At 35.2% G+C, this 13,641-nt stretch overlaps 2 protein-coding genes across 2 annotated transcripts; one reads left to right on the forward strand and one right to left on the reverse strand.

Moving 5' to 3' along the window:
• Positions 1–243: 243 nt before the first annotated feature.
• Positions 244–1,751, forward strand: LOC132630713 (uncharacterized acetyltransferase At3g50280). Its single transcript, XM_060346276.1, has one exon. It carries the CDS (start codon positions 305–307, stop codon positions 1,676–1,678), a length of 1,374 nt encoding a protein of 457 aa, XP_060202259.1. The 5' UTR covers positions 244–304; the 3' UTR covers positions 1,679–1,751.
• Positions 1,752–4,322: 2,571 nt separating this feature from the next.
• On the reverse strand, positions 4,323–10,652 carry LOC132630714 (sulfoquinovosyl transferase SQD2). The gene is made up of 11 exons (XM_060346277.1): positions 10,279–10,652; positions 8,865–8,931; positions 8,326–8,396; positions 8,042–8,159; positions 7,867–7,940; positions 7,697–7,752; positions 7,522–7,605; positions 6,790–6,877; positions 6,613–6,690; positions 6,289–6,345; positions 4,323–5,067 (listed from the first exon to the last, which is right to left on the reverse strand). Exons 1-11 carry the CDS (start codon positions 10,389–10,391, stop codon positions 4,569–4,571), a joined length of 1,305 nt encoding a protein of 434 aa, XP_060202260.1. The 5' UTR covers positions 10,392–10,652; the 3' UTR covers positions 4,323–4,568.
• Positions 10,653–13,641: the final 2,989 nt, after the last annotated feature.

Consider the following 13,641-nt stretch of genomic DNA (forward strand, 5'->3'; position numbering starts at 1 on the left):
GTTTTGGGTTTGAATTTTAAGGAAAAACGAAACTTCTGCGGGAAGCGCTTTTCCCTTTAGAGCTCTATTCACTACGAAATTCACATTGATGACCTGGTGGACTTTAGATACCCACCTATAACTTAAAAAAAAAAAAAAAAAAAAGGGTCCAATAAAGTTACAAAGGTCAAATTAAGTCCACTAACCACTAAAGTGCATGAACCCAGCCTGATTCCTAACCTCTATATATACCTTCCAACTGTCTGTCTTGTTTTCCCCATCCCAATTTCCATTCCTCTTCCCATAACAACATCCCTCTACAACTATGCCTTCTTCTTCAGTTTTTGTCGTTTCTAGATGCACAGTCTACCCCGGTAATCACGAATCTCTTAATAGCACCTTGAAACTTTCTGTCTCTGATCTCCCTATGTTATCTTGTCAGTATATCCAAAAGGGCGTTTTGTTAACTCAACACTCCTTTGACCAATCTTCTTCCCTTATTTCCCATCTCAAAACTTCTCTCTCCAAAACCCTTTCCCATTTCCCTCCACTAGCCGGTCGGTTAATCACCAATCCTGATGGCCACGTGTACATCCTCTGCAACGATGCAGGTGTCGATTTTGTACACGCGAAAGCACCCCATCTAACTATTTCCACACTCGTACCCCCAGGTCACTCAGATGTTCCTCTTTATTTCCGAAAATTCTTCCAGTTTGATAGTACTTTGAGTTACGCGGGGCATTATAAACCCTTAATGGCGATACAGGTTACTGAGCTAAACGACGGCGTATTCATCGGATGTACCATGAATCATGCCGTCGTTGATGGAACTTCCTTCTGGAATTTCTTCAACACTTTCGCTGAATTCTCAAAGGGAGAAAAGAAAATCACTAGACAACCTTGTTTTTCACGAAAAACAGTGTTTGATTCACCTGCGATACTAAAATTTCCTGAAGGTGGACCGTCAGCAACGTTTTCAGCTGACGACCCAATACGTGAAAGAATATTCCATTTTACAAGAGAAGCTATATTGAAGCTCAAGTACAAAGCAAATAAAACGACAGTTATCGTTAACGGTCTTAACGGTAAAACTAACGGAAAGATAACGCCAGTTAACGGCAAACCAGAATTAAGAAATGGCGAGATTTCGTCGTTTCAGTCATTGAGTGCTCAATTATGGAGATCCGTTACGCGGGCCCGGAAGTTAGATGGAAATAAAACGACGACGTTCAGGATGGCGGTTAATTGTCGTCATAGGGTTGATGAAAAAATGAAGCCGTTATATTTTGGTAACGCGATTCAGAGTATTCCAACTGTTGCTACCGTTAAGGAGCTGTTATCTAACGACTTGTTTTGGAGCGCAAAACAGTTACATGAGAATGTAGTGGCACATGTTGATGCTATAGTGCGCCAGGGTGTTAAGGATTGGGAAAGTAATCCTAGGTTGTTTCCTTTAGGTAATTTTGATGGTGCTATGATTACTATGGGAAGTTCACCTAGGTTTCCAATGTACGATAATGATTTCGGGTGGGGTAGGCCTGTAGCGGTAAGAAGTGGTATGGCGAATAAATTTGACGGTAAGATATCGGCTTTTCCGGGACGAGAAGGAAATGGAACCGTTGATCTTGAAGTTGTTTTGGCACCTGAGACAATGGCAGGACTTGAAGAGGATATGGAATTTATGCAATATGTTTCTTGATGAATTGTGTTTTTATGTTATTTTACATGGAGTGTGAAGGTTCAATTAAAAGAAATGACACTATTGTTCGAAATATAGTCTCTTGATAATTAAATTGTTCTTTAAGAACATGTTTATTGAACTTACAAAAGAAAAATGTTTCCCCTCTTCTATTTTTCCTCGATTTTATTTATGTGGTAATTGGCCTATTTAAAGATAATAAATCCCCTCTTTTGAGGGCTTTTTGTTTTTTCATTTCTTGAATAAAGCTACAAGCAAAGAATAAGAAATTGAAGGGTTCAAGATAGAATATCCGGGGAACTTTCCTGTTAAGGATAAAATATGGGATAAGGCTAGAATTAGTGGAGCTTTGATGCCTCATATATATCTCATTTAGATTTTGAGATAAGGGTCAAACACACCCCTCAACTATTTTTTTTTTTTTGAGTTTCATATCTAAACTATCAGAAAGTTAAGAAAACTACCTAAACTATCACAATCTAGTTTGCAAAACACACCTCAAATTATTCTTGAATAGCATGTGATCTACACTCTCCATTTTATATAAAAATGTTGTCAAGTGTTGTTCACGTGGATAAATAATGTCACAATGGCACCTAACTGGAAATTAAAAAAAAAACTATTTATTTTAAAAAATAAACTAAAAAATAATATTTTTTGTAAAAAAATATCAAAAATTATAGAAAATAAAAAAAAATAGTTTAAAAAATGGAAAAGTTATTTTAAAAAAAATAATAAGAAAATTGATTATTTAGTTTTCACATTTTTTTTAAATCAACTTTTCCATTTTCTAAATCTTTTTTTTTTTCTGATTTTCTAAATTTTTTGATATTTTTTTACAAAAATTATTATTATTTTCATTTTTTTTTAAATCCAGTTTTTTTTAAATGCTGATTTAAAAAAAAAAACAGTTTTAAAAAAAAATGCATTTTTTTTATTAAAAAAATATATTTTTTAATTTCCATGTAGGTGTCACTATAGCATTACTTATGCCATGTGGACAATTTTTTTGAGAAAATTTCAACTTCACTTGCCTTTTGGAGAGTGAGTTCACACATTTAGTTCAGGTGTGTTTGCAAACTAGATCGTGATAGTTTAGGTAGTTTTCTCAACCTTCTGATAGTTTAGGTATGAAACTAAAAAAAAAGTGATAGTTGGGGTGTGTTTTTGACCCTTTATCTCTTAGATTTTCAGTTCTTTCCTTAGTGAAGGTACTAAGGGCCCGTTTGGCCATGAAATTTTTTCACTTTTTTTGGAAACGTTTTCACTTTATTTGAAAATTAACTTTGGCCATGGAAATTTCAAATACAACTTGAAGTTGTATTTGAAATTTGGAAAACACCAAAAAATTTGTTTTCATTTTTTTCCACTTTCAATACATTCAAGCAACCAAATATTTTTTGCAAAAACTATAACCAAACACAACTCCAACTCCAAAATATCAAATAAAGTGAAAAATATTTGATTTTCATGACCAAACGCCTACTAAATATTCTGTTTTGAAGAGGATGTTCAGTAGTTAGGAAGCGACGATTTTGAAACTTCAGGATAAAATCTCATATATTAAAACTTGAATTGCAAAGTCAAATAAGAGAAAGATGAAGAGGTGTATAACCGAAAAACTAATCCTATGTTTAGGGGAAAAGACTTTTAAAGAGAAAAGGTCATTTACAAAATCTTTATCGAAAAGAAGATGATGACAGTAGTTCAGATTTGCAGTCCATAAAATCTCTGTTTTGGGTTTAGACTGTTTGAAATTGGGTAATGAACAAGAATTGTGATTTTGGTAACATATTTGAAGGCGCAAGTGCACAAATAGCCTATTGGAGGATTATAGTTACGATATAGTTGAAAATTACAAAATATTTAATATTCAACGTTAAACTTGGAAGACTGAAGTTAAAAATCTCGGGTCTAAAGTTTCAAACTTCAGACATACTGATCTGGAGTTGAGTATTGTAAGCCTAGCTGTATATGCAATTCGAACTTCAGACATTTGGGTTTGAAGTTAGGCTTGGCAGTTTCTAGCCTCAGACTAGTAGTAGTAGTCTGAAGTTTGAACTAGCCGAGCCTAACTTTAGTGTCAAATGTGTGAAGTTCAACTCATTATAATAAATCCAGTCTGAGATTTCGAGCTGGTATATTTCAAGAAAAATACTTGAATTTCTAGAGTTAAATAAGGGGGTGCTCAAAGCCATTCCTACATATGTGAAGTATTACAAATCGAGATTTTTATTACGCAATGGATGCATGTTTAAATCGCCAGTTTGAGTCTAATACGTGATTATGGAAAGGTAAGTTTCATGTCACATTTTATCTATCTTTTTCAGCTTTTGTCATTTTGATGTCCACGATAGAATTACTCCTCTTACAAGGGCCGCTTATTCTGGATAATTTGGATAGAGATTACTTTATTCATCAATCAATTCTCATACAAAATATCAACAAAAGGTGCCACCTTGAATAAAATGTTACTAATAGACATTTATTTACAATAATATAAGTGCCACACAACTTTCAAATCATGTGAATACTAGGTATAAATAATTTTTAATTTATACGTGAACAGTTCTCCTATTCATGAGGAGTCCACCATCTCAAGAAAGTCCCTAGATCTCAAAAAGTAAATACAGGATTTCCTACATTTTGATAGTAGAATGTGTAGCTCACTAAATTCAAATCTTCATGAAAATAAATTTACATGTACATGAGTTTCAATTTAATACATAACAGCACAACAGACCAGGTTTTGAGGTCTACATTGTACAATCAATAGACAACTAATATTCTACAAACACATCTTGATGCAAAGCTATGAAGGATACACCTTCCAAAGCATAAGAAAATGTCCATGCTTTTAGAGAGAAAAAAAATGCGAGAAGAGGATCTATCACCTACAGTCGACTACTTCTGGAGCTGCGAATATACGCCGAAACAACCATTGAAATGGTCTCAAAAATTGTGCTCTCTCCTTCCTCCAGAACCAAATAGCTGCACTATAATGTTTGTCATGAATTGTTGTTGTTGCAGCCTTCCAGTCGTATTTCTCCATTTCTACTCGTGCAGCTTTCCCCATGGTTTCTCTCAATTCAGGGTCCTGCAAAAGAGGCACCAGTTTGCTCAAGCAGTCGTCAAGGTCCCCAGGATTAAAAAGATATCCGATTTTGCCTTGTTGATCATCGGGTATTATATCTGGAACTCCACCAGCACGGGCAGCTACTACGGGAAGACCTGATGACATGGCTTCTAGAACGACGAGCCCTAATGTCTCTGACTCGGAAGGCATTAGGAAAACATCTCCACTCGCATATGCTTGGGAAAGCTCATCCCCTTGTAACATACCTGTGAACACGGCAGGCATGCCATGGAACATTTTCTCCAATTCCTCCCTACAAGCAATCAACAGAACGATAATTTTACAACCGTTCTATGTAAGGATTGTAAATTGTGCCTCATTATAATGTTTTGAGAAAACATGAAACATTTTACTCAAGACACTTCTGTTTTTTTGGAAATGGAGGACACTCATATTATACTCCCTCCGTCCCAAAATATACTCTTATTATCACGTTTAGCTTTTCGAGAATCAAGCTATATGAAGTTTGACAAATATTTTAAGATGTATATTTTTCACCGTGTTGATATGAGTAAAATTTCAACGTATAGTGCTTTTTGTTTAGTTTCTGAGTATCTAAGTCTTACTTTTAAAATATTAAATTAATCTAATCTAAATTTAGCTTTGAAGATTAGTCAATTGACTCTCGAAAAGCGAAACGTGAAAGGTATTTTTGGACGGAGGAAGTAAACAGCAACGACTTGCAGGTATACACATTCTTAGTCAATTCAGCATTCTGTAGTAGATTCCTTTTTTTTTTTTTTGACTACCAAAACTCTGTTGTTTACAGCTTCAGAACTTGGCGGATAATGGGCCCACCTTTACCCTTCTACGCAAAATATTAGACTTGGTTCACAACAGGGTTCGAACTCGTGGCATGCAATCATTGGCGAAGCCACACGAATTCAAGTTAATATTACCTATCTACAGAGTGTAAGATACTATTTATTTCTCAGCAATATTTAACTATTATTTCTGCCAAAAAGGTAGATAGTTTGATTCTGACAAGGAAAGTACCATCAAATGTAATTTGACCTACATTATGACCAGACATCAAGTATCTACAGCGGGCATGAAGAGCATCATAACCGCACCACCTGGCTTGCTAATACCAAAGCAGTTCCCAGCCAATTTAAAGATCTGCTTCTTACTCAGTTCTCTATCGCATCCAATTAATTAATACAGGTAATCCTTAACAACTTCCTTTGTCTCAAAATTCTGACAGTAATTATTTTAAAATATGGGGGATTCTTCAATTCAAAATGGTACAGCAACTAGTATATGCCAGGCTTTGGTTAATTGACTAGGATTCTTACTCAGTTCTCTATCCAGTCACGTCTTTGAATGCCCTAACATTTCACCCATAGAAGTTTCGTAGACTGAACATTGGTTACGGTACAAGAAACAAGATTAGGTGTACTTTCTTAGCAAAGAACATGAAACATTCCGGCTGATGTTCCAGAAATCAAGAAGCCAAACAGTCATTGCAACTCACCTGTATGGCCCATCTCCAATAAAAGCTATCCGAACATCAGGAAGTCTATCCATGACCCTGTTTCAAAACCATTCTCAAATGTCATGTGCAAGTTATCGACACTTTCATATTTAACTTGACAAGCACATAATTTGCTTGATACAACATATTGCCAAAAATTTGCAAGTACATTTGCCCCATATCGATGAAGGGAGATTATTTTGTATAATGCTGGACTGAGATGAATTTAAATGTAGAACATGAACAGTGAGGATTAATATAGACGATAGTTTGAGACTGAGGTGTAATTATCGTTGTTGTATATTAATGAAGGACGAGTTGTACCTTTTGGTGAATTCCAAACTCTTCTCAACTCCAAGTCGTCCAACATGAACTATCAATGGTTTATCGGGTTCTCCATTACTTATTGTGAATAATAGCAGGAGCAAAAGGAGAAAGAATTATCAGCACATACTAAAATTTGCTTCATACTGGATCAAATTTTCAGCTGAAAGGTCCTACCTTAGTCTTACTCGCATTTCATGAGACCGATAGTGGGGGTGGAAGCTCTCGGAATCAACACCCTTATCCCACACGCGTATTCTGTTCGCTGAGAATGAAAAGAAAAAGAAAGGCAAAGAGTGACCAACTTGTAGGAGAATGCTTTGATGGGTAAAGCATCTGAATCAAGCAAAAAAACTGCTTTGAAAGAACAGAGAAGATGGATATTTTCTTTTTCTTTTTCCTATCGCTAATTAATACTCCCTTTGTTTCAATTTATGTGAACCCATTTCCTTATTAGTCCGTGCCAAAAAGAATGACCTCTTTCTATATTTGGAAACAATTTACCTTTATGCAGTGATTTATAGCCGCACAAAATATATGTGACTCATTTTACACCACAAGTTTAAAAGGCTTCTCTACTTTCTTAAACTCTGTGCCCAGTCAAATGGGTTCACATAAATTGAAACAGAGGGAGTAACAAATAGGGATAATTACATTTTTGGATTGTTCAAAAGAATAATAGCCAACAAATGTATAGGTTTTGGATATTAAGTATAAATACACATATATACATATTTTATACACAAAATATACATATCATAAACATATAACATACATAACCAATGTATAGTTTCTGTATATTTTCGCTAGCACCCGTAATTCATTGTGCTCAACGGGCCAAAAATAAAAAATCCCTTAATAAAATCATTATTGGAGAGCAATTGACTAGTTCATGTTTCTTCCTTTTACCTGCTGTTACCTTATAAGCTTCCAGATCCTTTGCGATAGCAGCAGATGGCACCAGTGTAAGATCAGCAGCTCTATGTAGAAACTCTGGTGAGCAGTAAATGTATCTTTAATTAGTATCAAGAAGTGGACAAGTAAGAGAACAGCCAATTTATAAGATATTTCTCAACTGACATACTTATAACCATCCACATTGGTTGAACCAGCCAACTAAAGGTGTATCTCGGTATGTACCTGAAGAACAACAATGAGGATCAGAGTACTTATCAAGAGAAAGAACAGAAATGTAAATAGGATCATAATAAAGCTGGATTTGAGCTAAGAACCAGAAGGAAGGAGCGAACTTACACTGGCACATGCGTGTGATAAGACATTACAATCGGCACAGATAGGAGTTTTGCAATGATAAGAGCACCAAATACCTAAAACAATGAAAAAAGTTATCTAAGACAGGAAGCTGGAAAACCTTAATTTCCCGTAAGCTTTTCGATAGCAACAAGAAGAACATAACTGAATTACTTACCATTATACCAGGAGATGATGCATGTATGATATCAGGCTTGAACTGTGCAACCTCTGAGATTATTCTAGGGCTGAGAGCAAGTGAGAGGGGTACTTTCCGGTAGCACGGGCAGGGAAAACTGCAAAGCAAGTAAAAAGCTTACTTAAGGGACGGGAAAAGCTCCATATATTGACAATTTTTATAATCATGGAGTAGTCAACCTCAACTGGTCAATTGTAACATAAACGAGTGAATTTATTATTTAAACAAGGAACGGGAAAACTAGTAAAGTTAGCAGTTGCAACCTCCATGATCCTATCAACTTTGCCCCATAAAATTCTTCGGGTACTCCTTCATGCGTTGTCACAACCAAAACCTGATAGAAAAGATCAACGGATATTAAATTCTTTATTGATATTGATATAGAGCCTGTTTGGATGGGCTTATGCCTATAAGCTGCAAACAGCTTATAAGCTAAAAAAAAATAAGTTGGGGGTAGTCTAACTTTTTTTTTTTTTGGCTTATAAGCTGTTTTCAGCTTATAAGCTGCTTTAGATAAGCTAAGTCAAATGGGCCCAATTATTTTTTTGAGCTTATTTTAAGCACAAAATAACTTTAAGCTGGCCAGCCAAACACTCAAAAAAGCTGAAAACAACTTATAAACAACTTATAAGCCAATCCAAACGGGCTCATACTATCATAAAAGTATTCATTGGATTTAATAATATGAACATTGCAGTTTCACAAGTAGATCATTACGCTATAGCATGTCATTCAGGCCCTACCAAAAGAACAGCAGCAGACATCATAAACTAAAAACATCATTGTCAAACAAAGAATATACCTCATCCCCCATTTCCCGTAGATACTTTATAAAATTCTGGAACCTGTTCTTGTATCCAGAAACATACCTGTTATAACACAAAAGGAAAACGGTCAATAATAAGACAATTCAAGAACAAACATAATGAGAGTAAGACGTGATTGAAATCATGCATAAATTTTGATCATAGAATTAGAAAAAATCGGTATAAAGTTGATTTTCTAAAACTACAATATTTCTCGTCTAAAAGCATACTTACATATGTAAATGTAAATGTTAAGGTAATATTCTAACTACTAGAGAGAGAGAAACAAACTAAAGGATGAAAGAGGTGTCACTTATAAGGACTATGGAGTACATTTTAGTTTCTCTACAGACAGCAACAATGAACTAGAAGCAGGAATTCACTTAAGTCTATCCAAGGTTGAAGGTTATCTATTTTGAAACAAGAAAATCATTCCAGACTATGACATAAATATGACGTTTTGATATTTTGCAAATCTCGAGGCTCCCTCTAGGTTGCGTAAGCTTAAGGAACCATACAAGGATAACAAAGAGCCAAAATGCAGCGAATAGCAATTAGGTTCAAGTAGTGAAGCAGTAATGAGCACTAGAAAAGTGAATTGTAACTAAGCAGTATTTGTTCAAAGGAAGAAATGAGAAAGAATATAGTGCAGCTTAGGCTAACACCTATCGAAATTGAATTTAAATACCATTCTAGTAAAGTAAAGACATTTCTTTGTACTTCTAAATAAAGTAACTTAGAAATTTGTATATGATCCATCCACACCACATTGCATTGTTGACATGATACTTGACAAACGACAACAATTTAGTTAAAGTAACACATGATTTTTGACAGCATTCCAATATGATGCAAAATAACACAAACTAAGAAGAGTTGATTGAAAAATGCAAAGCAGAGCAATAGCATGGCCTTAAAATACAACTCATATAAGATATTAGCAAAGTTGGCAGCACACATGAATACACATCTATGTAACTAGATTGAAAAAACTCTTATAATTAATGCTTTCATTGAGGAAACATATGGTCAGCAGGTATGAAAATACACTTTCACATAAAAGCAAAACAACAACAACATACCCAGTTGGATCCCACAACGTGAGGTCTGGAGAGGGTGAAGTGTACGCAGACCTTACCCCCACCTTGTAAGGTAGGGAGGTTGTTTCCGAAATAATAATATAAGCATAACAATCCACATCCAAAAGTTTCTTTAATTCATTGTCATAGAAAAAGGGATCTAGTGGATCACATAAACTAAAGTCAACATATATCAAACAAAAAAGAATCTAAAAACAAAAGCTTAGTAGCAAAAGCATCTTATTAGCTACTAACTTGTCATGTTTGGGTCGTAATTAAGAATTATACAGGTAAAATCTTGCACAAAAAATACAAGTAATTAATGACTCACGCAAAAGGAGAAGGCTCAATAAAGAGAGCAATACGTCTAGGCTCTTTCATCTCAGATTCAAGTAAAAGTGGAGGATATTCTTCTTCTTCATCTCTAAAATCAGTAATTGTCATCTTACTAGCAATCAAGAATGGTCTTTTCTTGATGGGGTTTTGTTTAAAGTTCTTTTTAAACTGTAAAAATTTGATCTTTGTGGAAATTAAAGTAATGGGGTTTGTTCTTGAAGTTGAAAAGCAAGAATCTTCATGAAAACTAATGTTGAAAAAAGAAGAAGAATAAGAGGAAGGTAAGGAATCACAGGGTATAAAGGAACAAGAAGAATTTATAGAGAGAGAAGAAATCTTGGGACATGTTTAAGAGTGGTCTAAATGATGTTAATATATACTTGTATTTGAATTTAATTAAACCAGTAAAGGAGAGAGAGAAAACAATCTGAGGGACCCTGAGAAAGACTCTACCTGTGGATATTCTTTTTACACAAGGGAGAAAATGGGGAATAATGGGAGCTTTGAAAAGCATATGCTATTTTTTATTTTTATTTTTATTTTTATTTTTATTTTTATTTTCCCTTTGGCGTTATATGTATCCGCATTTGAGTCTAATTAAATTTAGATCGCATACAGTAAGGCCCGTATTTGGGGGAGGCTCTCCCAGAAGGATTTTTTTTTTAATTTCATTTCCAGATATTAAACTCGAGACCTGTAATTAACGGTGGAAGAATCCCAACCATCCCACCTCAATCCGTGTTGATAAAAGCATATACTATTTATAACCACAAATATGGGGCCTTCATTCATTTGTTCGTAGCAAGGTGTTATTTTCTCTCTCTTTTGTGGGATCTTCTATCTTATTACTATAATATTGAAGCAAAGGAAATTAAAGATCTGTCCTTTAAATGAAAAATCTGATCTCTTTGTAAGTTTGTATGTTTGTGTGCTTTTGAGTGTCGATATTGAAGATATTTAGAGCATATGCTATATGCTATTTAGCCCACAATAATCAATATAGGCCCTCGTTCCCCTCCTCGGAGGAAATGAATGAATTCACATAACCATTTATAATTTGAATAGAAAAGAACAATCCTGGATGAGTCCGGAACCAAAATGCCCCAAAAAAAAATATATTTTGAACCAAAATATCCCAACAAAAAAAAGGTTACCAAAATACCTTAAGCGCAGTAATTTACTGCGTTAAAGCAGTTAACGGGGACGGCTCCGTTAACTACTATAGCGCAGTAAATTACTGCGCTATAGTGTCCCTTCCCTTTTTTTTCAACCCTTTTGGTTAACCCTTCTTCTATTACACTTTTTAACGTACTTTGACCATAGATTAATCATGCTTCGGGATCCCGAAACTTCAATATTTTATATAGAACCCTACTTATTTTTGTGCGATTAATAAGGTAGGATCAATACATCAAGGATACACAAAAGTTCGAATGGCCGTTTTAGTGGTTGAAAAGTGCTTGAACGCCATTTTCGTTTAAAGGCTCGGTGACATTAGCTTGAAGTTCTTTACGAATACTTAAACTTGTTCACTTGTTCATTAATAATTAATCAAAAGTTAGTCAAAATGGCAGCATTCATACAAAAAAAAAAAAAAAACTTAATTAAATTGCATCATTCATAACCTTGAGTAGATGAAAATACTTAACATACTAATATTCTTCAAAATAACAGCATAATCATAAATTAAACTTAAAACTAAAATCACAACATTCTTAATCATCATCAGAGTACAAGTCCTCAATATCGTCCTCAGAAAAATATTGGCGGTTTCTTAAGACACATCTTTTTTCAGTAGCAGTTAGTTCTCTACCGGTTGATGATGCTTGTTCTTCGGCCAACTTTAGCATGTAAAATCTACATCGTCTTGCCAGCATTCTGTTGTTTTCTTTTCTAATCCTTTGTACGGCAAGCTCGCAAGTTTCTGGACCTACTTGAGGCATGGTTAAGGAGTACCTTGTTGGGATTTGAGCGTTGAGATTTTTCAAGTCACGAACAAGACGTTCTGATTCGGCAAGCCGATGTGACCATTCTCGGCGTAAACCGCAATAATATTCCCGCGGATCTGAATATTTCACACTGCAGGAATCATCATTACGCTCTATAAGAAGTTGGGGATTTAGCTCATCTAGTTTGAAATCAGTGGTATCGATCGAAAAACTGCTATGATTTGAACTCTCATCATCACTGTTATTTGGTTCTTTTGGAAGGAGTAAAGACCAAGCTGAGTTTCTACTACTCGACATTGAATATGGTGTAGTCTAATAACAAAAGAAAGGGCTACTTATATAGTTGCAAACCCCCAAGTACCCTCGGGGGGGGGGGGGGGGGGGGCTTTATGACCCTACCTACTTACCTTATTGTAAGAAAAATATTAATCTTCATCGGACATTTCACAGTCTGAATCCCACTTGGATCTAAATCTTGTGCTACCATGTATACCATATTCTAGAGCCTGTTTGGATGGGCTTATGCCTATAAGCTGTTTTCAGCTTATAAACTGCTTTAGATAAGCTAAGTCAAATGGGACCAATTATTTTTTTGAGCTTATTTTAAGCACAAAATGACTTTAAGCTGGCCAGCCAAACACTCAAAAAATCTGAAAACAGCTTATAAGCAACTTATAAGCCAATCCAAACGGGCTCCTACCCTATGGTAACGTATTTGCATCCGGTTGTTCTCTTCGCGAAAATGATTAAGAGCCAAATTAAACTTGTGGAGTTCCGCGCGGCATTGACATAGCACGGTTTTTTTTTGGCGTTTAAGCCCTCCTGACGCTAACTTGTGCTCCAGTGCTGCAGCCTCCCTAACACGCCAATCCCACTCCTCTCTCATTTTATTATTGTATTCTCGGTTGAATCTGTCGTTAGGGTTATTTGAGTAATGAAAATCATCATCACATAGTTCCCAGGTCCTACCCATTGCTTCAAAGATGTTTGCTGGAGTGAACGATATAACACGATTAATATCTCTAAATTGGTCAAAAAATGACATAGTAACTCAATTTTGTATGGAATGTTGTGTGGTTGGTAACGGTTATTCGTCAAATTACGTTATATAAAGTTTGATTCGAATCATGACGTTTTTCTGTTTGACAGTTGAGGTGACAATATGATGCAGCAGTATAGCGCAGTAAAATACTGCGTTATACTAGTATATCGCATTAAATTACCTCGTTATACTGTCACAACGCATTATTTTACTGTGTTGTGACAGAATAACGCGATAATTTACTGCGCTATTCTGCTGGGACATGACATAACACAGTTATTTCATGCGTTATGCAACACTCCATACTTAATTTGATTTGACGTAACATTGCAAGACACTGTAATTGCATGCATGTGTTGGTTCTATA

This window comes from Lycium barbarum, chromosome 3 (genome assembly GCF_019175385.1).
Source record: "Lycium barbarum isolate Lr01 chromosome 3, ASM1917538v2, whole genome shotgun sequence".
In the NCBI taxonomy this organism is placed as follows: Eukaryota; Viridiplantae; Streptophyta; class Magnoliopsida; order Solanales; family Solanaceae; genus Lycium; species Lycium barbarum.